The sequence below is a fragment of the Hemicordylus capensis genome, chromosome 1, assembly GCF_027244095.1.
Source record: "Hemicordylus capensis ecotype Gifberg chromosome 1, rHemCap1.1.pri, whole genome shotgun sequence".
Taxonomy (NCBI): Eukaryota; Metazoa; Chordata; class Lepidosauria; order Squamata; family Cordylidae; genus Hemicordylus; species Hemicordylus capensis.
The window spans coordinates 369,905,298-369,931,999 of NC_069657.1; the positions used below are offsets into that span (position 1 = coordinate 369,905,298).

Below are 26,702 nucleotides of genomic sequence, written 5' to 3' on the forward strand. Positions count from 1 at the left end.
TTCATTCTTGTCGCTTGACTGTGGTGCTATTTAAGTTGTTTAACACTACAAAGTAAAATAAACCTCCCATATAGTAGCTAAGAATCCCTTCATTTGTCTTTTTTCTAGATGTTGAAAGATATTTATTTGCATATATCCAGCTTTCTAGCTTGATTTTAAACATCACAGATGAGAAAGAGAGCTCTAGTAATATTATTGTTTCCCTAAACCATGCTAAAAATGTTTCTTTTGCAACATTTCTATGGTGGTACTTCTTTTTGCTATGTGCAAATGGACTGAGAAGCAATGTGGACAGCTTAATAGGCTTGTGCATTTTGATTCGGGTACAAAACATTTTGTGCACAAAAATGGCTATTTCTGAGGTTTTGTAACCAAAACAAAATCAAAAATTAAAAAACAGAGATTTTTGTTTCCAAATCGAAATGACTGTGTTTCGGACAGAATGCTTTGTTCTTCAGAAAAGCATTGCAATTCAAATTGACTTCTCTGACTCTCTCCACTCCAGCTGAGGCACTGAGTGATTAGCAGAAGATAAGATATGCAAAAACTGTTGAGCATGAATAGTTTAGTTAAGTGTTGTATTCAGTGTGATTGAAATGCAAACTGACTTTGAAAAGGGATTTGGAAGACAGCATTTTGAGACAGAAATACCCAAATATCTTTGGGAGCTCAATGCAATTCCAAAGCTCTTGCTAAAAGCCATGGTATGAATTGTGAGGAGAAGCTTTTTGAGAAGCTGGTTAGGAAAGTTCTGAAATTACACAGGTTTTTCTTTCCAAAGGTTTAGAAAGAATCTCTTGACTTGTTCGGGGGTCTTTTGAAGAGCTATTTAGTTTTTCTTCTGATTTTTATGAGTTATAGTGGTATCTAAGTTTTGATGCCCAAGTTGAGCAGTCTAATGTATTTAGGCCACAATGTAATTTGGTGGAACATGATGTCTAAGCCAGGGGTTCACAACTTTTGCCATTGCAGGAACAGGTCGTCCACATGGGACTACAGGAGACAAAAGGAGGGGTAGGGGTGGGGAATACACCTGTCAATCTGCTTACATCCCCAGGAATCTTAGTTGCTTCTCTCTTTCTTGTAACCATGATCCATGGTTTTGCACTTTCTTAAATGCAGTGATGATAAATCTCAACAATTCTGAACAGTAGGCTGATTTGTTTGGGCTACGGCTCACTCCAGTTCAGTTAAATGAACATTTGAAGCTGTTCCATAGTACCAAGGCAGTTTTATTTTATTATTTTTTACATTTTATATTCCGCTCTTCCTCTAAGGAGCCCAGAGCAGTGTACTACATACTTAGGTTTCTCCTCACAACAACCCTGTGAAGTAGGTTAGGCTGAGAGAAGTGAATGGCCCAGAGTCAGCCAGCTAGTATCATGGCTGTATGGGGATTTGAACCCAGGTCTCCCCAGTCCTAGTCCAGCACTCTAACTACTACACCACGCTGGCTCATTGGTCATTCTCTTCACTCTTTCAACTTGTTTATGTGGGGCTTCAGGGGCAAAACAGTGGGTTGGGTTGCAGTGCCTCAAGGGTGGTGCACCCAGATTACAAATAGGGCAAAGGGCTGGTTTCTTAGGAATTTTTGAGGTTTATGCATCTTTAAGATTTTTCCCCATAGGGAATAATGGAAGTTTCAGCAGCCCCATAACTCCACCTGGGGGGCACTGGGATGACCCAAAGCGAGTGGTGGTGTAGTGCACAGAGGGTGCCAACCACCCCCCTGGATTGCTAACCCATTGGGGTACTGGGCTTTGTTATTTCTGAGGTGTTGGGTTTAGATTCTCTGGTAGCAAATGAAATTTTTAATGAAAAACCATGAATCCACTCTCATATGCTACCAGAGAATCTACTCTCAGAACACCTCTAGAACAAAACCCTGTACTTCATGGGTTGGCAACCCATGTGGGTGGGTGGCACCCTATGTGCACTACACCGCCACTTGCTCTGGGCCACCTCAGTTCCCCTCAAGTGGAGTTATGGGACTGCAGAAACCTCCATTATACCCTACAAGGAAAATCTGAAAGACATGTAACTTCATTAATTCTTTAAAAATCAGCCCTTTGCCAAATTCCTCTGAAAAAATTGTGGTAGCTTCCTTGCACCTACTGGGCACTACCACCAACCACACTCCACTCTGGGCCACCCTTTCCCCCCACCCCACATGAAGCTATACTTTTCCTGAAACCAACATTGTACCCAATGGAGAAAATCTGAAAGTTGCGCAAATTTCAAAAATTAACCAAAAATCAGCAGTTTGCCCAATTCCTTTGAAATTTTTGTGGTAGCTTCCACTCATTGTGCACTATAATCTGCACCCACGCTTTTGACCACACAGCCCATTTTTAAATCTGAATTAATTCGGATTCCGATTCGGATTAATTCGGATACAAAACAAAACTGGGGTGATTCAGAAGGCTTAATTTCAGACAAAATACAAAATGGGGTTGATTCGGATTTGGTGCAAATTGAAACAGAAAAAATACAAAATGCACAACCCTACAGCTTAACAATCTATATTGTCACAGTGAAAAAGCCATTCATCCCACCATTTAAGTCTTACCATTAAGAATTTCCACATCAGCAAAAAAAGTGAAGTGAATGATAGGTTAGTGACAAAAGAAGGGATCCACCCAAAAATCTCCATTGTCAAGGAAAGTGAGCTTATTCTTAATCATTGATTTGCCTCTTTATTTCATTATCTCTTATTTACTTCTTACCTTTCACTCATTTCTCACTTGTGTGGTGCCAGGTCAGCAGACATTGCCATCTTATAATGTAAGTTACTCTATCTGTATGTCTCTCCTAGCAGTTTTTCCTTTTGACAACACCTTTCCCCTTTATTTAGATTCCAATACTGCTCAGTTTCCCATCATTAACATGTCCTTTCTCCTGCCCATTTTTTCTGTGCATGAAAGCAAAGTCACACATCTCAAAACCATAGGGAAAATGTAGGTAGGAGCCAGAGAATCTCCAACAGCAATACTTCAGCTAAGGTACCACATATACCCCACCTGGTGTTAGGGATGTACATGGAACTGGTTCAGAGGCCTCCAAACCAGTTTGAACAACCAGCGGTTCTGCTGGTTCGAAGGCAGGGGGGTTGACTTTAAGGGCGGGGGAGGGTGAATTTATCCCTCCCTCCACTTTCCCCCCACTGGCGCTCCATTTGCAAAGGGTCTGTCAGGGCGGCTGCATACCTCCCTGCCTCCCCGTTGCCTTGTCGGACCCTACATCAGCAGAAGTACCCAACGTGCCTGTGTGCAGAATAACTTCCCCTGCCCAGTTCCATGCACAACCCTACCTGCTGTCCCCTTCACCATGTCTTACATATTCAGCTAAGTGCAACACAGCTCATCTTATCATTGACCCATAGGCACTCCACCAACCACGTCCTATTCCCAGCCACATCTTGGTGACTGAGCCCTATTCAGATCTAATTCAGCATTTTGTACCCAACAGTGGCCAGTACTTTTGTCTTGCCAGCTGCAACATTTGCACCTGCAACAGTTCCTTTTCCACTGTTTGGAGCTCACACCTCTTATAGAAAACCAACCCTTATAAACAGAATTCTTTGTGGGGAAATGTATGTTAAATCTCAGAGCAAATTGTGCAAGATTCTGACTGTGTTTTCTTTCACTAAGATTTTGCCCTCTATCGTAGACAGGGAGAAACAAATAGGAAGCAAATGATCTTGTTTCTAGGCAACGATGACAGAGTTACTGGTTAGGGGTATAGGAACAGGTTCTGAGAAACACTGAGGATTTCAACTGTTTATGGTGGCCAGGAGAATTAAAAAGTCTTATTAGGATTGACCAAAGATAAAAATTCTAATGCTTCTTATTGGTTTATTGGTCGAAAGATCCCAGAGAGTTTCAAGCTGGACGGTATAAAAAGCCCAGTATAAGCAACTGAGGGTCAATTTGAGAGGCTTCATTGTGGGACTCAGAAGAGAAAAGAAAGAACAGAAGGAGGGACTTCATGGCAGCAGGAAGTAAAGAGCTTAATTCACTGGAGAGGAAGTGAGAGGAAGGGGCTGGAGGCAAAGCAGAGTTTTCTCTGCCAGCTTTCAAGGGAAGCTTCCAAAGAGCTGAAATTACAGCTGCTTTCTACAGCCTGGGGCTGCCTTGGGAAAAAACAACCTGAAGGAGAACTGTGACAGAAGCAGGAGCAACTTGCAGCATAGGGAAAGGAAGACTCCATTGTGAACCTAGCCTGGCAAGAGGATGATGGATGTGACTGAAGAACGCAAACTTGGCTTTCAATACAAGCCATACAGCCAAGAGCAGGAAGAAGCATCCTTAGTGCGAAGCTAAAAGCCTGAACCACTTTTAAGTCTGCAAGCCTATTGGCAGAAAGCATCATCAAAATGATTGACCACTGTGGGGAGGAGCTAGGGAAACTGGCACACACATTTTAATTAGGGGGTACACCAAGGCCAGAATTCTAGCCACCTTCCTTGGTAACAATAGGTTGATTTCTAGAATAGTAACCATCATTTTGCTTATTTGTAAATGGTTGATTTTAATATCAAATGATTTTAATATCATAAAGGATCATCTTGTACTTTTAATATTTTAGTTTATTCTGTCTCCATTATGAGAGCAATTCCTACTCCTAAAGCCATAAACCATTCCACTGCAAGCAAGTATTAAAGGAGGGCATTATCTTTCTCATGGGTAATTTGTGGCAGTGGATTAGTTTAGAAAAAGGGATTGTACTGTATAGGAGAGCCACCTAATGGCCCAGTGGGGAAGTAACTTGCCTAGGGAGCAAGAGGTTGCTGGTTTGAATCCCCAGTGGTATGTTTCCCAGACTAATTTGTGGGAATCACCTACATTGGGCAGCAGCGATATAGGAAGATGCTGAAAGGCATCATCTCATATTGCGCGGGAGATGGCAATGGTAAAGTAAAGTGTGCTGTTGAGTCGGTGTCAACTCCTGGCAACCACAGAGCCCTGTGGTTGTCTTTTGGTAGGAGGGGTTTACCATTGCCATCTCCCATGCAGTATGAGATGATGCCTTTCAGCATCTTCCTATATCGCTGCTGCCCGATATAGGTGTTTCCCATAGTCTGGGAAACATACCAGCGGGGATTCGAACTGGCAACCTCTGGCTTACTAGGCAAGTCATTTCCCACTGTGCCATTAGGTTGCTTGGCAATGGTAAACCCCTTCTGGATTCTACCAAAGAAAACCACATGGCTCTGTGGTCACCAGGAGCCGACACCAACTCGATGGCACAACTTTACTTTACTGTCTAGGAAGGATCCCTGCACAAGTTATAAAAAGGAGAGCCTACCCCAAAAAAGTGGTATAAGTTGTGAGTCAAATTGCCATTGGTAGAAACCTACGTGCCACAGGGGTGGCAACTAAATGGTTTTTCTTATAGGTCATCTCTACTTGTGTTGACAAGACAGAGACTGCTTAGGAGGATTTGTCACAACCCTCTATGAGTGTGTCGCCATCCCCAGTATTATCCCTTTCCAAGCATTACATTTGACTCTGGTGGGTGGCTTATCAAGTAAGATTTTTTCAAAGTGCACATGGGGGGGTGCTGGGGTGGCCCAGAGCGAGTGGTGATGTAGTGCACATAGGGTGCCAACCACCCCCATGGGTTTCTAACCTATGGGGTACAGGGTTCTCTTGTTTCTGAGGTATTGAGTGTGGATTCTATGATAGCATATTAGAGTGGATTCATGGTGTCTCATTGAAAATCTCATTTGCTATCATAGAAGCACTTATGGGGCTGCTGAAAGCTCCATTATAACTTATTATGAGGAAAAACCTTAAAGACGCGTAAACTTCAACAATTAACCAAAAATCAGCCCTCTGCCCAAATCCTTTGAAAAAATTCAGGTAGCTTCCCTGCCCCTACCCGGCACTACCACCAACCCCACACCGCTCTAGGCCACCCCTTTCCCCCTGACGTGAAGCTATACATTTGCTGACACCTCCATGCTTCTTTATGGAGAAAAACCTTAAAGACGCGTAAACTTCAAAAATCACTTAAAAATCACCCCTTTGCCCAATTCCTTTCAAATAATTCTGATAGCTTCCTTGCCCACCCTAGAAACTACCACCCACCACACTGCACTCTACTACACCCCTTTCCCCCCAACATGAAGCTATACATTTGCTGCAATCCTAATTATTCTCTATGAGGAATTCAAAAATACTTTAACAATTCACCAATAATCAGAGGAGTGTCCAATTGCCTTGGGATTTTTTGGGTGGTAGGCACCCCTGTCTGTCTACCACCCACCCCACTTTTGTGCCCCTAGGTGCTCCACAATAGGGGATATGGACTGGTTTGTGTCCCATTATACTCTGAGAAAAATAATTAAAAATATTTCAAATATTCATAAAAAATCATAGGGGTGTCTGATTGCTTCAGGGTTTACATGGTTGTTGGCACCCATGGGTGCTCCACAATAAGGAATAAAGGCCTTGTTCAAGTCTCATTATATTCTATGAGGAAAAAATAAAAATAATTTTCAAAAATTCATTAAAAAATCGTACGAGTGTCTGATTGCTTTGTGGTTTGGGTGACAGGTAACCGTGGTTGCCAGCTACCATCCTACCAATTTTTAGGTGTCCGAACTGATCCAAACTGGTCCGAACCGGTTTGAAACGAACTACCCCCGGTTCGGTTCAGATTCGAACCGAACCAGGGGTGGTTCGGTTTGGATCCGAACCTCAGAACCGGTTCGCACATCCCTAGCGAAAGCCAACCCCTATTATTTGCCCCCCACCATATCTGGTCATCAAAGGTATACTGCATCCAAATGTTTAGCTGTCATGGCCAATCGTTACATATAAACCCATCCTCCATTAATGTATATAACCACTTTTTAAAAGTCACCAGCTTTGCTGCAATGCTACTATTTAAGTCTCATTCACTGCAATGCAAGGAATGCATGGAGGAGGAGCTTATGTGTTGTTTTGAGAATTATGGCCTTTAATATTAATGTGTTGAAAATAAAGTTGACTCTAGCATTTTTGTGTGAGTATTCCTATTGTTTCAGTCAAGGACTGAAAAGGTCAAGAAGGAGTTCTTAAGTAGACAATAACCTGCACATAATTGAAACAATTCTTTCTCACATTTCTTTTAATTAGCTTGGCTGTACAAACAGGGTACAACAGGTCTAACTTGCTGTAACACCAACTAAATAATTGTGAATGCATGTTAGAAATTATCTTGAGGTCACAGCCTACACGCAAATTAAAGGAGAGAAGAAACCTGCTTCTTGTACAAAAACACAACACTGAAGCATCTTTCATTTATTTATTGTTAATTCTTCCAGTCATCAATAGCTCATTACACTGCAACTGACGTTGCCTTAACTGCCAATAAAAAAAAAAAACCTCAAAGGAAAAGTCAAGGGATGTGTCTAGCACTGAAATACTAAAGGTTCTTGCTACTTAAAATGGTATTTTTATGGTAGATTATAAAAAGAGAAAGGCATAGGTACTGCCCTCTTGAAAATGGCAATAAATAGAGAATCTAGAAATGAACACATTATCCAATAACTAAATTAACAAGATTTTGCTCTTTTTCCATTCCTGCAGAATGATGAAGAATGCAACAATGTCTTACTAGTATTATTTTTACTACTTTTACTAGTATTACTATTTTTACTGCTGCTTTGAACAAGCTTGATTATTAGAAATTTATAAATCACACAGTACAGCATGGGACAATTCCCATTTTTCACACGTGACCCTGCAGAACAGACTACAGTCCTCCACTGTGTGTTTTGTGGCATATAACAAAACATATCCAGAGAGCTTCCACAGCAAGCCTGTTTCACTGTATCTGCAAAGTGTTCTTGCTACAATTACTACGCTTGTTCTCAGACATGTAAGCAACCACATGTGTATCTATGCCTTTAATAAATGGAGGAAGTAGCTCAATAACCAAATTTGCATGTATGCATAGAAAAATGATCACAATCTGGACACAGGCAGATGCCAATGTCAGAGTACTCCAGAGGAGCACTCACCTCAAATGGGGGGCGGGGGGGGATTGCGGCCACCCAGAAGAGGACCTCCAAAGATTATCTTGGTGCATGAACAGATTTTTAAAACTTATGCAACAGTGATGATACAATGCATAGAGAATTAGACAGGCACTTCTATTTAGTTTTCCAAGTACACCTCCGCATAGTATTTGGATATTTCATGAGCCCCAGCATACTGAAATTTGTAGTTTTCCAGCATTTTTTGGTCTGGCTACGTCCACTGCTAAATAGTTTTTGAAAGATTAAAAGATTAATGAGCTTGACTTGTATTTTTCAGCTGATACGATGGTAAAGTTATCTGAAAGATTGGTGTCAGATGTTTGGACAGGGGGCGCAATTTCAGTGCTTGCCCTAGGTGCTATTTCCCCTAAATACGCCTCTGGTGGCGAAAGGCACTCTGTGCCACTGATGCCCCCAGAGACAAAGCTGGATCCATGAGCACTCCCTGATCCTTTGGGATCCCACCCACCCCGCAAACCCGTTAAGAACATGACCTCACTGAACAGATGGACTACTCACCAACAGTATCTCCTTGTAAGAACTGAGCTTCTCTTTATTGTCCCTCATGTAGTTTATTACTGATCCCAAGCATCACTTCCACCACCTCAACTGAATCAGATGTAAAAGAGGAGTAGAGTTGGGTATCATCAGCATACTGACGACACTCAATTCCAAAATCCTGAATGTTCTCATTAAATAGTTTCATGAAGTTGTTAAAAAAACAACATTGAACTCTGGAGGACACTGTAGCATACATTCCACAAGGCTGAGCAGTAATTCCCCAGCATCACCTTCTGGAATTGGCCATCCGAGGTGGAACAGAACTACTGAAGCACCATGCCTGATTTCCTTTTGGCAGTCTATCCAGAATGATACCATGACTGGTATCATCATAAGCTGTTAAGAAGACTAGAAGGACCAGAATTTTGAACACATCAGCTTATAGAGAAATGTAATGGAATCAATAAATATATTCAGAATAGGAGGAAGTTAATTCTCTTTAAAGTGTACTGGCAATGAAAATGGAATAATGGGCTTTGGAACAATAATCTCAACTTTTTGTATCATTTCAGACCTTCAGGAGGGAAAGGACACACATCATTGTTCTTGGCTGTGCATTTTGAAATTTATGTTATCTATCCAGTCATCTGGCTCCGACACAGTATTTGCTTCTGTAGTTACTGCAAAAATGTAATCTGCAAGTAAATTAGCTACTTTAATTTTCTCCTCTTCCATTTTGACACTTCTCACCTAGGCTGCAGAAACTTGTTCTAAGCTCCTTCCAAGAAGGGTTTACTTTACAACATGATGTGAACTAATGAAGTACTAAAACTATATTTTGATCTTCCCTCTCTCTGCCTGAAAAAACTGATATTTGTCCAAATTTTAAAGCATTTGGTAGCATGTAATCTTGTTGAAATGCTAAACTAATTTCCCAGAAATATACATCATTCTTAGGAAAATCCCATACTTGTTTACCCCACTTAGCTAATAAATTACAAGTGCAAATGTATAGACTATTTGAAAGGAACAAAATTTAACCTATATATATTTTGAAGCTTTCTGTGCAAAATGCATTTACCATAGAAATTGTCCAGTTTGCCTTTCCAGATACATTGAAAGTGTTGTCTCCGTATGCGGCAGCTGTGAAAAAGGCTAATTTCATGCTAGGAATCGTTAGAAAGGGGGATGAAAATAAAACAGCTAATATTATAATACCCTTATACAAATCTATGGTGTGGCCAAATCTGGAGTACTGCATACATCTTTGGCCACCATAACTTAAGAAGGATATTGTAGAACTGGAAAAGGTGCAGAAGAGGGCAACCAAAATTATCAGGGGCCTGGAGCACCTTCCTTATGAGGCTAGGCTACAGCATCTGGGGCTCTTTACTTTGGAAAAAAGGTGACTAAGGGAGACATGATCGAAGTGTATAAAAATATGTATGGAGTGGAGAGGGTGGACAGAGAGAAATTTTTCTCCCTATCTCACAACACTAAAACCAGGGGTCACCCCATGAAACTGAAGGTCAGGAAATTTAGGACCAACAAGAGGAAGTACTTTTTCACACAGTGCATAATTAATCTATGGAATTCCTTGCCATGGGATGTGGTGATGGCCACCAGCTTGGACGGCTTTAAAAGGGGCTTAAGACAGTTTCATGGTGGACAGGTCTATCAGTGTTTACTAGTCTGGTGGCTATGGGCCATCTCCAGCCTCAGAGGCACAATGCCTCTCAATACCAGTTTCAGGGGAGCAATAGCAGGAGAGAGGGCATGCACATACCTCTTTCCTGTGGGCTCCCAGGAGGCATCTGGTGGGCCACTGTGTGAAACAGGAGGCTGGACTAGATGGGCCTTGTGCCTGATCCAGCAGGGCCGTTCTTATGCAAAACCTTTGAAGCATTATTCTATAATGTTTACTCAAAAGAATTTACGTACTACTCAGTTAAATAGGGACTTTCGCCTGGATAAGTAAGTAGATGATTGCAGCTTTAGATTTAAACATTGGTGTGAGAACTCAAAATACTTCTTGTTTATACAAAAACAAATAAAGGTTTCTGTTTGTTATGATTCTCAAAACTACTCAGACACAAACACTACTTAAACAGCTGCTCTTTAAAGATTGGCTTTCACCCTTACATTCCACTGCAATCTTTAAAATCAACAAACAACAGCTGACAAAAGTATAATCAATGCATCCACTTCATCCCACAGCTATTTTTGTTGACCTGGGGAACTCTAATCTCACCAAAGTCAGAGCTGGTACCAGGGGCATAGCTAGGGGAGCTCCATGGAGGGAGGGAGATAATGAAGGAAATTTGGAGGAGTGGAGCTGGGAGGGCCCTAAGGAGCTGCAGGAGCTGCGTACATTGAACCTCTCTGCTCAATTGTAGCTACGCCCCTGACTAGTGCTGTATTAAGAACATAATAACAACTCTGCTGGATCATGCCCAAGACCTATCTAGTCCAACATCCTGTTTACCAAAGTGGCCCACCAGATGCCTCTGAGAAGCCCACAGGCAAGAGATAAAGACATGCCCACTCCCCTGCAACTGGTATTCCAGGGCATCTTCCCTCTGAGGCTGGAGGTGGCCTGTATTCATTTATTTAATTTTTATGCTGTCTGACTCAAAGCTCCAGGCAGTTAATAACAGTGAGGCTATTCTCATGATGGGGGGAAACTGGGCTAAGGAAACCCAGCCAGCCCAGTGTTCCCCCATCATGAGAACCACCAGGCTTGCGGGTGAGCCCGGTGGCTCGACGGCGACTAGCCCACCTAAAACCCCTTCATCTTAAATGAGGTTAGTGGAGCGAGTGCTCTGTTAATCTTGTTTGCTTGATTGTGTGTCTATCAACTACTTGCAACTGCGGCTGACACACTCGGGAGGAGGGAAGGGGGACTCCTGGAAGGCACTGCATACTCACGCAGTGCTTTCCAGGGGTGGGGTGCCACAGTGCTCCCCTTCCGCCAACCCCTGGAGCTCCTGAGGGACCTGAGGCCAGGCGTGGGAGCACCCAACTGAAGCAGCTGCTCTCCTGGGCGGCCGATCCAAACACCCAGCAATGAGTGACTGTTCGTGTGTGGGGAGAGCGGGCTAAGCCTGCTCTTCCCGCATAACCCCATGAGGCTCGACACACTGATCGTGTGTAGTGCCTCAGTAAATACAATAAAAACAAAACAAAATGAACTATTAAAACAATGAATTAAAACCATTTAAAACATTCAAAGGTTACTAAAAGCCAGGCTAAAAAAAAAGGTATCTTAAGGTATCTTTAAAGGCTGATAAAGATGTTAAGCCTCAAATATCTGTAGGGAGAACATTCTACAGGGAACAGCTACAGAGAAAGCCTGCTCCCGAGTCACCACCAGATGAACTGGTGACATCCGGAGGCGGACCTCTTTCAATGACCTTAGTGTGTGGTGTGAATCTTGCAGAACAACAACAAATATTTATAAACTGCTTTTCAACAAAAGTTTCAAAGTGGTTTATATAGAGAAACAAACAAACAAACAAGATGGCTCCCTGTCCCTAAAAGGCTTACAATCTAAAAAGACACATAAGAGAGACACCAGCAACAGCCACTGGAGGGATGCTGCGCTGGGTGTGGATACAGCCAGTTGCTCTACCCCTGCTAAATAAAGAGATTGCCAGGAAATTTAGGACCAACAAATGGAAGTACTTTGTCACACAATGTATAATCAACTTTTGGAAGTGTCGACTCAATGTGCGGCAGCTGTGAAAAAGGCCAATTCCATGCTAGGGATCATTAGGAAGGGGATTGAAAATAAAACAGCTAATATTATAATGCCCTTATACAAAACAATGCTGCGGTCACACCTGGAGTACTGCGTACAATCCATGGTCAATAGTACCAAAAGCTGCAGAAAGATCCAAAAAACCAAGTCATACTCCCTCTGTCCATTCCTTGGTAAAGATCTTTCATCAGGTTGACCAAGGTTGTCTCTCTCCACCCCATAGCCCGTTCTAAAGCCAGTTTGAAATGGATTCAGGTAACAACAGGTCACTCACCTGTAGATTTGATTCTTCTAGTGGTCATTTGTCCTTTTATACCTCTGGGCTTTGCGCCTGTGCAGAGACCTCATCGGCATCTTCCAAACTCCATCTCCTGATTTGGTGGGAACCCCAGCCGCTATATGCGGCTGCACCTCTCCTCATCTCCTCAGTCAGAGTCCAGTGGGGAAGATGGGAGGGCATGTAAACACCACTAGAAGAACCAAACCTACAGGTGAGTAACCTGTTGTTCTTCAATGTGGTCTCTGTCTTTTACACCTCTGGCTGTATGACAAGCTTGGAGACCTAGAGGAGGGCATCAGAAAATAGACTGCAGAACTGCCCTGCCAAATGCAGTGTCATGATGGGCCCTGGCATCAACCACATAATGTTGTAAGAAAGAGTGAAGAGACGCCCAGGTGGCTGCCTGGCAGATAGCCTCCAGAGGAACCGAGCATTCAAAGGCAATCAAAGTGGACATAGTCCTAGCGGAATTTGCTCAGACTGTCCCAGACAGCGGCTTACAAGCCAACTTCAGTAGCGGAAACTGAGACTTGCAGACCCATTCAGGGCCCATCATAATAGTGATGTGCACGGTCCAGAGAAGTCCGGACCAGCACCGAAGGGGGGCCTTGTTTTTAGGGCGGGGAGGGCTTGCTTAGCCCTCCCGCCTCCTTGCCCCTGCCAGCACCCGTGTTTTCTATTATAGGGGCGCTGGAAACCAGCCGCCCCCCCCCCCCGCCGCCGCGGCGGCGAAAGAACTCCCCATGCCAGCCCTCCCTCCCTCCCAGCTAGCTGCCCGCCCGCCCTCCCGCCCGCCCGCCCGCTGCTCACCTGCTCACCGGATAGTAAACGAGAGGAGCTCCGGCACAGAGCTCCTCTCGTTTGGAAGGCCTCCGGCAGAATGGTGTTTTGCGCGCGCGCGCATGCGCGCGCCACAAAGCACACCGTTCGCCGGAGGCCCGGTCTACCCGCCGGGAAAGGGCCGGGTAGACCGGGCCTCCGATTGCTGGGTAGACCGGGCCTCCGGCGAACGGCGTGCTTTGCGGTGCGCGCATGCGCGCGCGCGCAAAACACCATTCTGCCGGAGGCCTTCCAAACGAGAGGAGCTCTGTGCCGGAGCTCCTCTCGTTTACTATCCGGTGAGCGGGTGAGCAGCGGGCGGGCGGGCGGGCGGGAGGGCGGGCGGGCAGCTAGCTGGGAGGGAGGGAGGGCTGGCATGGGGAGTTCTTTCGCCGCCGCGGCGGCGGCGGGGGGGGGGCGGCTGGTTTCCAACGCCCCTATACTAGAAAATACGGGCGCTGGCGGGGGCAAGGAGGCGGGAGGGCTAAGCAAGCCCTCCCTGCCCTTAAAGGCATACCCCCCACCCGGACCCGAACCAGGCAGGGCCGGACCGGTCTGGCAGTTCGGCCATTCTTTGGAATGGCCGCCGGACCGGTTCGGGCACACCACTACATCATAAGACACAAAAAGGGAGTGAGACTCCCTTCAAGCTGCAGATCTCTGTATATAAAAACCTAGAGCCCTCTGAATCTACAAATGGTGCAGCCCATGTTCTGCTGGGGACAAATGGTTCTGAAAGAAGGTTGGCAAGTTGACCGGCTGAGATCAATGACAACTGGAAACCACCTTAGGAAGAAACTGTACATCCGGTCAGAGCACGACCTTGTCTGTATGAAATGGAAGGTACGGTGGGTCTGACCTCAAGGCCTGAAGCTTGTTCACTCTACAGTCTAAATTGATGGCCACCAAGAAGTAGTCTAGGTTTAATGGAAGCTAACAGTTCAAACAGAGGGTGCAAAAGGCTGGCAAGTACAATGGAGAGGTCGCAAGCAGAGGCCATAACAGTCATCTGGCAAGGAATGTGAGAGACCCTTTAAAAAATGCTTCACCAAAGGGTGCTTAAACCAAGAAGTCCGTTCTGGCCTAGTAGAGACCAGTACACATTCAATTTTATATTGTGATTTTTTTAAGGAAGCCCACTTGAGATTAATCTCCCCCTTATTGTCTAAGTTTTTAGGACACTCTGATGATTTTTATTTGAAGTTTTTATTACTTAATCAAGATGGAAAAAATATTAATATAGTGGCCAGGTTTTGCTTTATAATCTGCAAAACTCAATCTGATCTTTAGCAAAGCATTTGATAAGTAGTTTATATATTTCTTTCTTCTCTTTTTTATTTTATTTACATGATGCATTGTTTGTATTTCTTTGTATATTGGTCTGTGACCGTAATAAAGTTCTGTTCTGTTCAACCAAGAAGTCTGTCCAGTAGGAGAATTCGCCACTATGGCTACCAAGTGAACATGTAAAGAGGACAATTTCAAACCTCCCAGGCATGACCCAAGCCATGCAGAGGTCCATTGGGGGAAAGGCCTAAAAATGGGCCAAAGAACTAAGGGAGGCCAGTGGGAGGAGGGGGAACCTCCATTGACACTGACACACACACACCGCCTTGGATAACTCCCACAGAGGAAGTAAGTTTGGGGAATATATATATATATAGAGAGAGAGGGGGGGGGAGGGGGAGGGGGAGGGAGAGAGAACCCCCCGACCCAGACTTATTATTTATTATTATTATTATTATTATTTACATTTATCTCCCACTCTTCCTCCAAGGAGCCCAGAGCAGTGTACCACATACTTATGTTTCTCCTCACAACAACCCTGTGAAGTAGGTTAGGCTGAAAGAGAAATGACTGGCCCAGAGTCACCCAGCAAGTATCATGGCTGAATGGGGATTTGAACTCGGGTCTCCCCGATCCTAGTCCAGCACTCTAACTTCGAGGGGGTGCTGGACCAATCTGGCCCGGTTCATTTCGGGTTAGGGGCGTATCTAGAGTAGGGCAGGCAGGGCACGTGCCCCGGGCGCCACCTGAAGGGGGCGCCATTTTCTAAAATTATTTTTTTTTTAAAAAATGGCTGATGAAAACAAAATGGCCACCACGCATGCTCAAATGGCCTCTGTGAGGCCCTAGGTCATGCCAGGACTCGCAGAGGCCATTTGAGCATGCATGGTGGTCATTTTGTTTTCAGCAGCCATTTTAAAAAAATTTAAATTAAAAATGGCCACCGCACATGCTCAAATGGTCCCTGTGAGACCCTAGAGGCCAGCAGGGGGAGGAGGAACCTTTGCAGACCACCCCCAAGGCCTTTAGGAAGCCCCCCCGAAGGGGCTACAGGTTACAAAAAATTAATTTAATAAAATATAAGTCACTGTACACATATTTAGTTTGGCACTATGTACAGAGAATCAGGTCTTGTGAATACGGAACTGAAGCTTATGAGCTAGGATTATATTCACTTGTTCTTACTTTGCTTCTTGTGATAATTGAGTTAAATGTGATGTTTTAATAATATGACAATTAATGGTGAGTTTGTCTTTGAATGAGTGTGAAATCCTCAGTATTAAGCCCCACTGGGAGCTTCTTGCTCTCTTTCTCTCATTTTAACTGTCTTTCTGAAATACTAGAATATATTCCAAGCAGTGACACAGTTTACTCTGCATATCCATTAATTATTTTCAGAGTATCTGGGAAAAGTCAAATTCTCCATTTATTTTTAAAACTTATGTAATAATGATGCAACAATGCATAGTAGATAATTAGACAGACACTTCTGTTTAGTTTTCCAAGTATACCTCCACGTAGTTTTGGGGTATTTCATGAGCCCCAGCATACTGAAATTGGTAGTTTTCCAGCATTTTTTGGTCTGGCTATGTCCACTGCTAAATAGTTTTTGAAATATTAAAAGATTAACGAGCTTGACTTGTATTTTTGAGCTGTTATTATGGTAAAGTTATCTGAAAGATGGGTGTCAGATGTTTGGACGGGGCGCAATTTCTGTGCTTGCCTAGGCACTATTTTCCCTAAATACACCTCTGGGTCCAGTTCAGACTCGAACCAGATCAGATCAGCCAGTTCCATGCACACCCCGAATTGAGGGTGAGATGCAGTGCCCAAGAAGATTTGACCCAGTCTGTTCCCACATTGAGGGGAGTTAAACGCATGCATTCTGGCCTCGCTCCTTTTTAATTCTTATATAAACTCTCTTGCTGAGTGTATGGATAACTCGGATTTCCACCCTCCTAAACCAGCCAATAAATTTATAGTGGTTTTACTTTATGCTGATGATGCAGCCATTTTATCTAGAACATCTGTTGGCATGAGAAGAGCTTTAACATAGGCTAGCTCAATATTGTGAAGAGGAGAGTTTAACCATGAATGCCCAAAAATCTAAGATCGTGGTTTTTGAGAGAGAGAGAGAGAGAGAGAGAGAGAGAGAGAGAGAGAGAGGGAGGGAGAGAGAGAGAGATGTCTGGAGGGTTAATGGAGAGGTAATTTAACAAGTAAATACCTATAAATACCTGGGAATGAATGGTCTTTAGTGAAAATGGCCCCTGGAGGGCCCATTGTGAGCATGCTGCAATTAATGCTCAGAAAAGTGCTTCTGCTATTTTAAAGTTTTTCTTCCATAGAGGTGGCCACTGTATACCATCTGTAATTATGGTTTATGAGGCCAAAGTGCTTTCACAATTGCTGTATGGGGCCGTTATTTGTGCCCGGCATACTTTTAAGCAAATTGAGATGGTCTAATCAAAATTTTTAGATACTTTATCCTCGGCTCCTATACGTGTGCCCACTGTTATTCTACGGCTGGAGGCCGGTCTAACAACATTGGAGGCCAAGGTTTGGATGTATGTATTTAACTTCTGGATTAAAATAATTTCCTCCCCACAAAAGACTAGCCCCCCTCGTTTTGGAAGATGGCTTCCAATCTAGTTGATGTAAACAACTCTGTGATATGCTGGGCAAGCACGGATTCTCTCCTCAATTTTTAATGCCTCTGGGTCCTGATGCTGCCAAAGGGCTTATAAAACATTATACAATAGACACTGAAAAGCAAAGCAATTTGGCATGAATCTCTGCAAGAAACTTCCTTGGTAGTTTTACTAACTACACTAAACTGGATCACTATTTAATGAGCTTAACTTCTCTGTCCCAGAGAAGGGCCTTCTCCCTTGCACACTTCAATGCACTCCCATCAGCTGTATTGGAGGCTAAAAGGTAAAGTGTGCCAGCGAGTCGGTGTCAACTCTTGGCAACCACAGAGCTCTGTGGTTGTCTTTGGTAGAACACAGGAAGAGGTCTACCATTGCCTCCTCTCGCGCAGTATGAGATGATGCCTTTCAGCATCTTCCTATATTGCTGCTGCTTGATAGAGGTGTTTCCCATAGTCTGGTGTTTCCCATGGTGTTTCCCATAGTCTGGGAAACATACCAGTGGGGATTCAAACCGGCAACCTCTGGCTTGCTAATCAAGTCATTTCCCCGCTGTGCCATTAGGTGGTTCATATTGGAGGGTAGGCATCACAAAATCACCATCACTAACCAGATCTGTCCTTGTGGCCATGGCGTTGAGACTGTGACACACATCCCTTTATACTGTTCATTTTATAGGAATATTTGTATCTCTCATATCTCTTCCCTCTTATTAAATATCCCTTTTGTAACAGATGATGGATATGCATCCTTTTTACTAGCTGACCATTGTGTACCCACTGTTGGGAATTCTCTCTGGTAAGAAATACCCTTCTATTATAGCAGAGTGCACAGAGGCAAAACACAGTGGAGTCTGCCTAGGCATGTGTGTCTGCTAAGAGCCAAAAGAAACTTGGAGCCAGTTCATAGTTTCAAATCAATATAAGGAGTCTTTATTGGAGAACTCCATTCTAGATAGGAAAGTGGAGAGATAGTATCTCTAATCTATCTATTTAGCTGGATGCAGATGGATTCTGCATCTCTGAACACATGGTGCAGGGGAGAGGAACTTGCATGTTGCAAGGTAGAAGGAAGGGAAGAAGAAAAGGGAAGAGGAAGTGGCAGGAAGGAAGGAAGTCCCTGAGATTAGCAATCTACATATCAAAGGGATAGTGTCAGAGCAGTAGAAAAGGGATGACCAGTGCCTTGACCCTCTAGCCCTCTGACTCTAGTCTGTTCTCCTATGTCATTGAGACAAGAGACAGCGCATAGTCCTTCACTTCTAACAGAGAGGAAGAAGGGAAGGGAGGCAGGAAGGAAGTTAGTCCCTGACAGTAGCAATCTACATTCCAAAGGGATAGTATCAGAGCAGTAGAGAGGACGAATGACCAATGTCTTGACCCCTCTAGCTCTCTGACTCACTAATCTGTCCCCCTCTGTCATTGAGACACGAGACAGCGCAGAATCCTTCACTTCCAACACCCACAACGCTGTGTGTGGCCAAATTCTGTGCGGCCGCATGTAAGATTAGGCCTGAGTTGGTTTGAATTATCGGTATTATGAAGACCCTGACATTATATTTTGTATTATTTGTATTATCTTTACTGTGATTTGTACTGTCTTTCTTTTGTGTTGTTGGGTCAATGACCATAATAATGTATGTATGTATGTATGTATGTGTGTGTATGTATCTGTCTATCTGTCTGTCTGTCTATGAGGGAGCATGTAAGGGTAATAGCAAGCAGCTGAGATATGTGCTCTGCACAAGGCATCTAAATATCAAAGCAAGGATATGTTAACGCTTATTATAATGTGAATGGTAGTCTCCCTTCTTTACACCCGCTTCCAAGGTTCAAATCCTACTTCCTCATCCACTGAAAGACTACATTTTTTTAAACACCCAATAACTCATTGATTGTGGAGGCCCTATCTGAGTGATTAAGGCATTGAACAAAAGGATAGTCAACTAAGCAGCTCCTCCCTTTAGCTGCTACTTACAGAGATTTTATGGTATCTTAGAGACATAGAATGTTTCTAGAAGCAGTGCCACAACCCATGCCTATCTTCCAGCAGCAGCATCAACTCACTTTTGAGTCCCAGCACTCTTTATGTTCCTATGGTGTTTTGCTCTCCCCACCCAACCTCTGTAAGAGTCTTGCTCCAAAGTTTGAAAGTTTTGCCATTCGATATACAGAAGACACAGAGCATCTCTCTTGATAATAGGTTTTAAAACTATATATTGCATTGATTATGAACTGAATTATGCAAATCAAGTATACTCTTTTATCAAATCAAGTATACTCTTTTATCAAATGTTTTCACAAGCTGAATTTCCTGTTATGCAGTCACCCAGCACTTCTTGTCCAACATCCTTCAATGTTTTACCCTGGCTGCTATATCATATGCAAAACAACTTGTCAACACCACTCACACAGACACATTTTCATGCTAAGAACACTTTAGTCTATTCCTACTGATGCTATTCACACTTTAATGATTGTGACAGGCACGGCAGCCTTTCTTCATCTATGTGTTTATAGGATTGCAATCCATAGTGTTATGTACAAACAAGTCAATGTGTTGTTAAAAAGCAAGTGTGAAAAGTCTACAAGCATAGGCTAAGATGTTGAAGAGCAGATTAAATGCTCATTTTCTATCTAGTTGAAAAGACATGAACCCTTTCAAATGTGAATCAAATGTGTTTCTCTTGTTTAATTCCATCTAAAATCTCAAGATTGGCATTTTATTTTCTTTAAGATAAACTTATATTTATTTATTTATTTAAAATATTTCTATATGGCCCAAAACTTGCGTCTCTATCTCTGAATCATCGAAGTACTAGCTAACTAACGTAAAGTGTGCCGTCAAGTCGATTTCAACTCCTGGCGCCCACAGAGCCCTGTGGTTTTCTTTTGGTAGAATACAGGACGGGTTTACCATTGCCTCCTCCCGTGCAGTGTGAGATGATGCCTTTCAGCATCTTCCTATATCGCTGCTGTCCGATACAGAACCAGCGGGGATTCGAACCAGCAGCCTTCTGCTTGTTAGTCAAGCACTTCCCCACTGCGCCACTTAAGGTAGCTAACTAGCTCAACATTTTTCAACTTCAGTTATGACTTCAAAGTCTCCAACCCTGAAAATAATGAGAGAACAAACACAAATGCTATGCAGAACATTCTGCTCCACCACAAATGACTATTGCTGTTATTGTATTAAACTTTAAATTATACATACAAATAAATAATATACTAGCAAGATCTCACACAATCCAGAACCAGATAGACAGACATATGTCTGTGGCCCAGCTTAGCTATGTGCATTCTCTTCTTCACCAATACAAGCATTTATGGTCTTCTGGTCTAGTTCAGGCAAAACATTATCTATAATCAATTATACTACCTAGTTCAACACAAAGACTGTGACCATTACAAAGATCAACTACTTCTGGATCGGTAGCTTGTACACATACGTATACTGATACATACACACCACAGTGAGGTATTGATTTACAGTTTAAGTAAAGTCAAAGTGGTTGCATGACTAGGGCAGTTTGGGGCATTCTAATAAACACTGGAACAGAGAGTACAATTAAATTGGGATGTTAAGCATTATAGAAGACATCTGACATTACCTGTGAGACCTGAACCAACAACTTTTAATCAAGTTCTCTGAACACATCTCTATCCATACACAATTACTAACAAATCTAATTCATTATAAACCTCTCATGGTGCATAAGTCACGAAATACAAAACTCAGCTTAAAGTCACTGATATTTTTTCTTATTTTAAAAGATTTATTTAGCTTTCAAAAAATCTAGTTCTATAAAGGTTAAATTCACACCTAGTCTCTTAAAATAATAATATGCAAATAGGCATGACAGTTAAAGAGGATCTTAAAGTAAGGATACTTACAAATGTTTAAAATGTCAGTCTTCATACCAGGAGAAGAGAATGTTCATCAAGTTCAATTCAATTAAATTGTCCATCCCCAGCTTACCAACCCAAAAAGGATTAACATTCCTAAGAAAGTTAATGCTGTCCAACATTTTATGTGGATTTTACACAGGGCGTGCTTTCATGCCAATAAAAGAATGTCAATGAAACAAATGCCAGCTTATATTCTGCTGTGCTACTTAGGAAATGAGAAGCTCTTAAGAAATTTGTGTTGCTGTAGTGCATGAAGATGAATGCAACTCATTGATTTTTTTCAGTTGTGAGCTTCAATTTATAAAGGCTTAAATACTCCTTAGCAAAACAGGGAAATAGAACACTTAAGAGATGGCAGTGAGTAATGTAGTTAAAGAAGATACTCCCAACTAGCACAGCAATCTGAGAAAGAGGATACTTTTTTTCCCATTCTTGAGTGATTGTGTCCTTTTCACTGTATCTGGAGACAGACAATAGTGTTTAAGGGAAGACAATATATCTGTACAGAGGCTTAATACTCCTTGTTTCAAACCTGCACTCCCTACATCCTTTCACTGTCTCTGGTCAAACAGGTTTGGCAGGATTTTGAAGCTTTTCAAAACCCTGCAAAACCCCTTTTACCTACAGATTACAGTAGAACAAATATGCCCAATGTGGGCAATAAAACTCTATTGCATCACTTTCAACTATCTTAAAACCACTGCCTCCAGCTTCTGTTAAAAGATTTGATTTAATGTAGCTTAGCTGGGAACATGATCAGAGACCTCTGTGAATTACTCCTTTACATCACACATATGTGCCCATTTACTATTTGCTCAGCCACGTATAAGCTGCTCATCAATCAGTAGATCAAACATGGCTCTGAAAATAATTAATGTGACCAAACCATGTGAGCAGGCCTGATTGGAACACTGGGTGCCCAGGATGCTCAGTCACAGCCAGGGCCTCTCCCTGAGTACTTTACCACATTTAACACAAATTGCACTTACAATGCTGGTAAACTGCCAACTTGTAGTGGGAGGGGAGACTCTGCTAGAAAGTTGCTGATGCATGGGCTAGAGGAAGAGGAGGTGATTACAGCAGTTCAGGCTCTCACTGTTGTTAAGACTGGCAATCCTGGTGGTAGTTACTGCTGCATCTGAGGATGCAAAGGGACTGGCAGACTTGTGCATGTAAGATGCTCTCCCTACTGCTTCTGTTTCTGATCCTCCTCCTCCAGGCTCAACTGCTGTGCTGTGATGGTGAAAGAGGAAGAGAGAACGCCCAACCTATTCAAAGCCCTCCCACCCACCCCCTCTCCATCTAACTGTCACCCAGGAGAAGGAGGAGGCAAACTGAGCTACCCAGTTGTCTCACTTCCTGGATTTTCCTCACTTTTAGAGTGCGGGGGGTGGGGGGAGAGACAATTGGGTAATTCGCCTCTGCCTCCTACTCTTCTTCCTGGGCTGGTTAAACGGGGAAGGAGAGGAGAGCTGGTCTGGAGAGGAGAGCTGGTCTTGTGGTAGCAAGCATGACTTTTCCCCTTAGCTAAGCAGGGTCTGCCCTGGTTGCATATGAATGGGAGACTTGATGTGTGAGCACTGCAAGATATTCCCCTCAGGGGATGAAGCCGCTCTGGGAAGAGCAGAAGGTTTCAAGTTCCCTTTCTGGCTTCTCCAAGATAGGCCTGAGAGAGATTCCTGCCTGCAACCTTGGAGAAGCTGCTGCCAGTCTGTGAAGACAATACTGAGCTAGATAGACCAATGGTCTGACTCAGTATATGGCAGTTTCCTATGTTCCTATGAAGGGGGCCAGGCAATGTGTGTGGGCTGAGCTCTCTCTCCCTATCACACTGAAGGAGAGTTAAATGAGAGGGGTGGTGGGCAGGTTCCTCAGTGGCCATCCAGATGCATATAACATCCAACTGCCAGAAGGGGCAGGGCTTGAGGATGGAAAAGACTGGGAAGAGAACTGGTGGCAAAGATGAGCAATTGTTAAATCTCCATCAAGTTATCCGCCGCATGTCTGTGATTGACACACCACCAGCTTTGATCTCAGCAAAGAGCCCCTGCATGCAGTAAGATTCATTTAACCAATTTAGTACAAAATTCTACATCATTTTGGTAAAAATAGGGTATCTGACCTTGGTTCTGCAACCAACCACCCATTTATAACATTATTTCTTATAGGAAATAGGTTCTGCGTTAAGACATTTCAACTTAAGACAGTTTTTGAGAATGAATTGTTTTATAAGTCTGACGACTACCTGTATTTGTGGAAAATGGGGGTGGTGATTTAATAGCACATCATCAGTGCAGGGCTTGCAGGCACACTCCCATTGGCACTGCACTTGGTATAGGAGTCATGGTTTTAATGAAGGAACAGGGTTTGAAATTGAATAAAACAAACAGAATTAATTTTAGTAGTGCCTCATACAGTAACTGCATGGCATAAGGCTGGAATGCAAACTATGTAGCAATTTAAGTCAGAAGAGAGGGGGAGAAGGGGAGGATGGAGAAAGCAAGAGGCATGATGACTGGCATCCCTGCTGCCCAATTAGCATTACAAATGCATCAGCCAGCACTGTGACCCAGAGAAACTGTGTCATAGGGATTTACTTGATCATAGGGATTTACAACTTGGGATTTACAACTTGGCAGGGATTTACAACTTGGCAGTACCCAATCGGGGCAAGGGATGGGGGGAAAGGCAATATAAAACCTTGATTAAAGTGGACTGCCACTTTGAGCTCCAGGTTGATGCTAATGCTGAGTAGGGATGTGCTCAAATTGTTTCGGCGCCTCTTTGGAGAGGTGCCGAAACGATCCAGCCTCCTGCAGCTGAAACGTTTCAGTGTGGGTCATGGGATACCTTTAAAAGGCTCCTCCAGTGAGCCTCCTCCACCCTGTGCTGCCACGGTGCTGTTGTTCTTTAAATATAACTTGAAATCGGCTGCTGTCCACTTCAAACTATTGTGCCGCGCCAACGCAATGATGCTCCCAGCAGCCCTCGCAGGGGGTCAGCATGCAAATGGCCAACGCCTGCTGGAAGCAGCATCCCATTGATGTGGCAGTTAAAAGGGGACTGCGGTGTGGCTGCTGCTTTCAAGTCAGATTTAAAGAACAGTGCCACAAAGGGGCAGAGCGGGGGCAGTGGTTCAGTGGAGGAGCAGGTAGGACCTGCCTGCCTCCTTTTACAAGGTACACCTCCCCACCCCCTGGGATATGCATGAAGCATTCCGTGCGCATTCCTAATTCTGAGTACAGAGGGCCTGGCAGATTTTTCTTTCCTGTGTTTGCTTCCCACATCACACCCTCGTTTTGAACCCACTGTTTTTCTTTTTACATTTTTTCTCAGTTGTCTATCCTCCTTAGTTTTAAATAGATGGTTTTTATTACATTTTTATTTGAACTTCAACCTTGAGGCTCTCCACATGAGCCATGTGGAGAGACTTACTGGGCTCTCCCCACAGACAAGCAGTCACTCGTTGCTGGGCAGCTGGATCAGCCGCCCACACGACTACTGGCTCCGTCACAGAGCCAGTAGAGGCTGTAGGGATCAGGGGCCCCCAGAAGTCCCAGGATGCCCCATGCAAGTGCAAGGGGCATCCTGGGAAGACCCCCGAGGCCGCAAGGCTTGTTTTAGCCTCCCAACTGGGGTCTCCTCGCAAGTTGCCGTGGCGCAGAGCCACGTTGTGGCGACTCATGTTTGAGAAAACGGAGTTAGCAGAGCTCTCGCTCCACTAACCCCGTTTAAGGGGAGGGCTTCTTTGGCAGGCTAGCTGCCAGAGAACCACTGGGCTCGCCCGCAAGCCCGGTGGTTCTCATGATGGGGGGAAACTGGGCTGGGCTCCCTGGTTTCCCCCCACTGTGAGAATAGCCTCCTTGTCTCAGTCTGTTATTCCCCCCGCCCTGCAGTTCTCCCTACTTCTTTCATTTTCCTTATATAGCTGGTGTTCCCAAAGGTTAATCAAAGATTGTTTGAGTTTCCCAAGCTGCCCAGTGACTCTGGGTGAGTAGCACTCTGCCATATTCAGAATGAACATTAGTATTTACATGTTAGAGAATAAGAACAATCAGCATCACTACCAATACAGAATAAGGGACTCAAATGCCAATTTCAAAAGAAATCAGACCAATATTCAAATTGTAAAACTGCTGAGCAGATTGTTCTGGGCAAAAGAACAGGCCAATAATAAGGACTGCAGTAAATCCATATATGTATATATATTAAATGTTGTGGAAATATCTAATTACTGAAACATATACAAAAGCTGAAATAGTCAATAAATACTATGAGAGAACCAGAAAATCAATGTACACAGCATTCTTCACTGTTAACTTTATGCACAAAACTGAAATAGGGTTGATGTGTTTATGAGCTTCAGTACTTCTGCTCTATTAATTCAGATGGCAAATAACTAACACTTACATTGGCACATCCCTAATGAATTATTACTACTTGTTCTGGAAAAACTAACCTAAGAAGCAGCCTTAAGTGATTCCACATAGCTGTGGAAAAGGGCAAATAAGAAAGAATGTTGTTGTTCACAGTGTTTAAAGGTGAAAGGTCAATTAAGGCTGCCATAGTGCAGTATTTCGGAGTGTTTTTTAATTGTGTTTGCTTTTATTTTTGCTGTATTTTTAAACTGTACACTGCCGAGAAAGAGAAAGACTCTGTATTTACCTGAATCCAAGATTAGGTTATTTCCAAATTCTTCCATGTTAGAAAGCAGGGGCTCATCTTAATTCAGAGTTGTCTTGTATTTGGGTAAATATGGTATTAGGTGCTTCATAAATAAGAGATAGATAGATAGACAGATAGACAGACAATATCTTTAAAATAAGAACATTTTTGCCTACCCTTGCCAGAGTCAGTGTTCCTTCCTTGCACGTTTTGCAACGGACCCGAAGTTTTCCAGGTTTCACAGCTTGGCAGAAACTTTTGCAGAAAACATAAAAACTGTTGTGACTGCTAGCACCTGTCAGGAAGAAAGTAAAAATAAACACTTAATTTGCAAACTACAAATTTAACAGTGTACTGGAAATGCTGGAATGACAGAATTCACAACAAGAAAACAATTTAAGAAATTTAGTTTATGCACAAAATAATAAGTTAGTTAGTTAAAAGTTTATTCGGTCATTGACCAGCAAACACAAAATAATAATGAACTATATTTTGCTTTAATTTGAACAAAGGTAGCATATCATTACCTCCTGGTGCAACCCTTCCTCACACCTTGCCAAAACCATACTATACAGCCATTACACCTCCATTTGCACATAGATTAGAAAACATCTTTCTCAGACATTTGGAATATAGGAATTACATAACTGTGCCTGCTTGGGCTTGCTCTCTTGAGTTTTCTTTCCTGCTTTCCACTCTGAAGGAATAGCTACATCATCTCCACATGACAAATGTGGTGTTGACTTTTATCTTCTACTTTTTTTAGTGACCAAGTGTAGTTCCACATCTGAATAATGCAAAG

General features: G+C 43.2%; 1 protein-coding gene across 18 annotated transcripts in view; it reads right to left on the bottom strand.

Annotated features, from left to right (window-relative positions):
• PRKN (parkin RBR E3 ubiquitin protein ligase) overlaps positions 1–26,702 on the bottom strand; it is a 1,235,051-nt gene that overhangs the window by 778,209 nt on the left and 430,140 nt on the right. For all 18 annotated transcript variants that reach the window (XM_053295156.1, XM_053295166.1, XM_053295224.1 and 15 more), the window contains one exon: positions 26,077–26,195. In XM_053295156.1, coding sequence (XP_053151131.1) covers positions 26,077–26,195 — 119 coding nt within the window. The remainder of the gene's footprint in view (positions 1–26,076; positions 26,196–26,702) is intronic.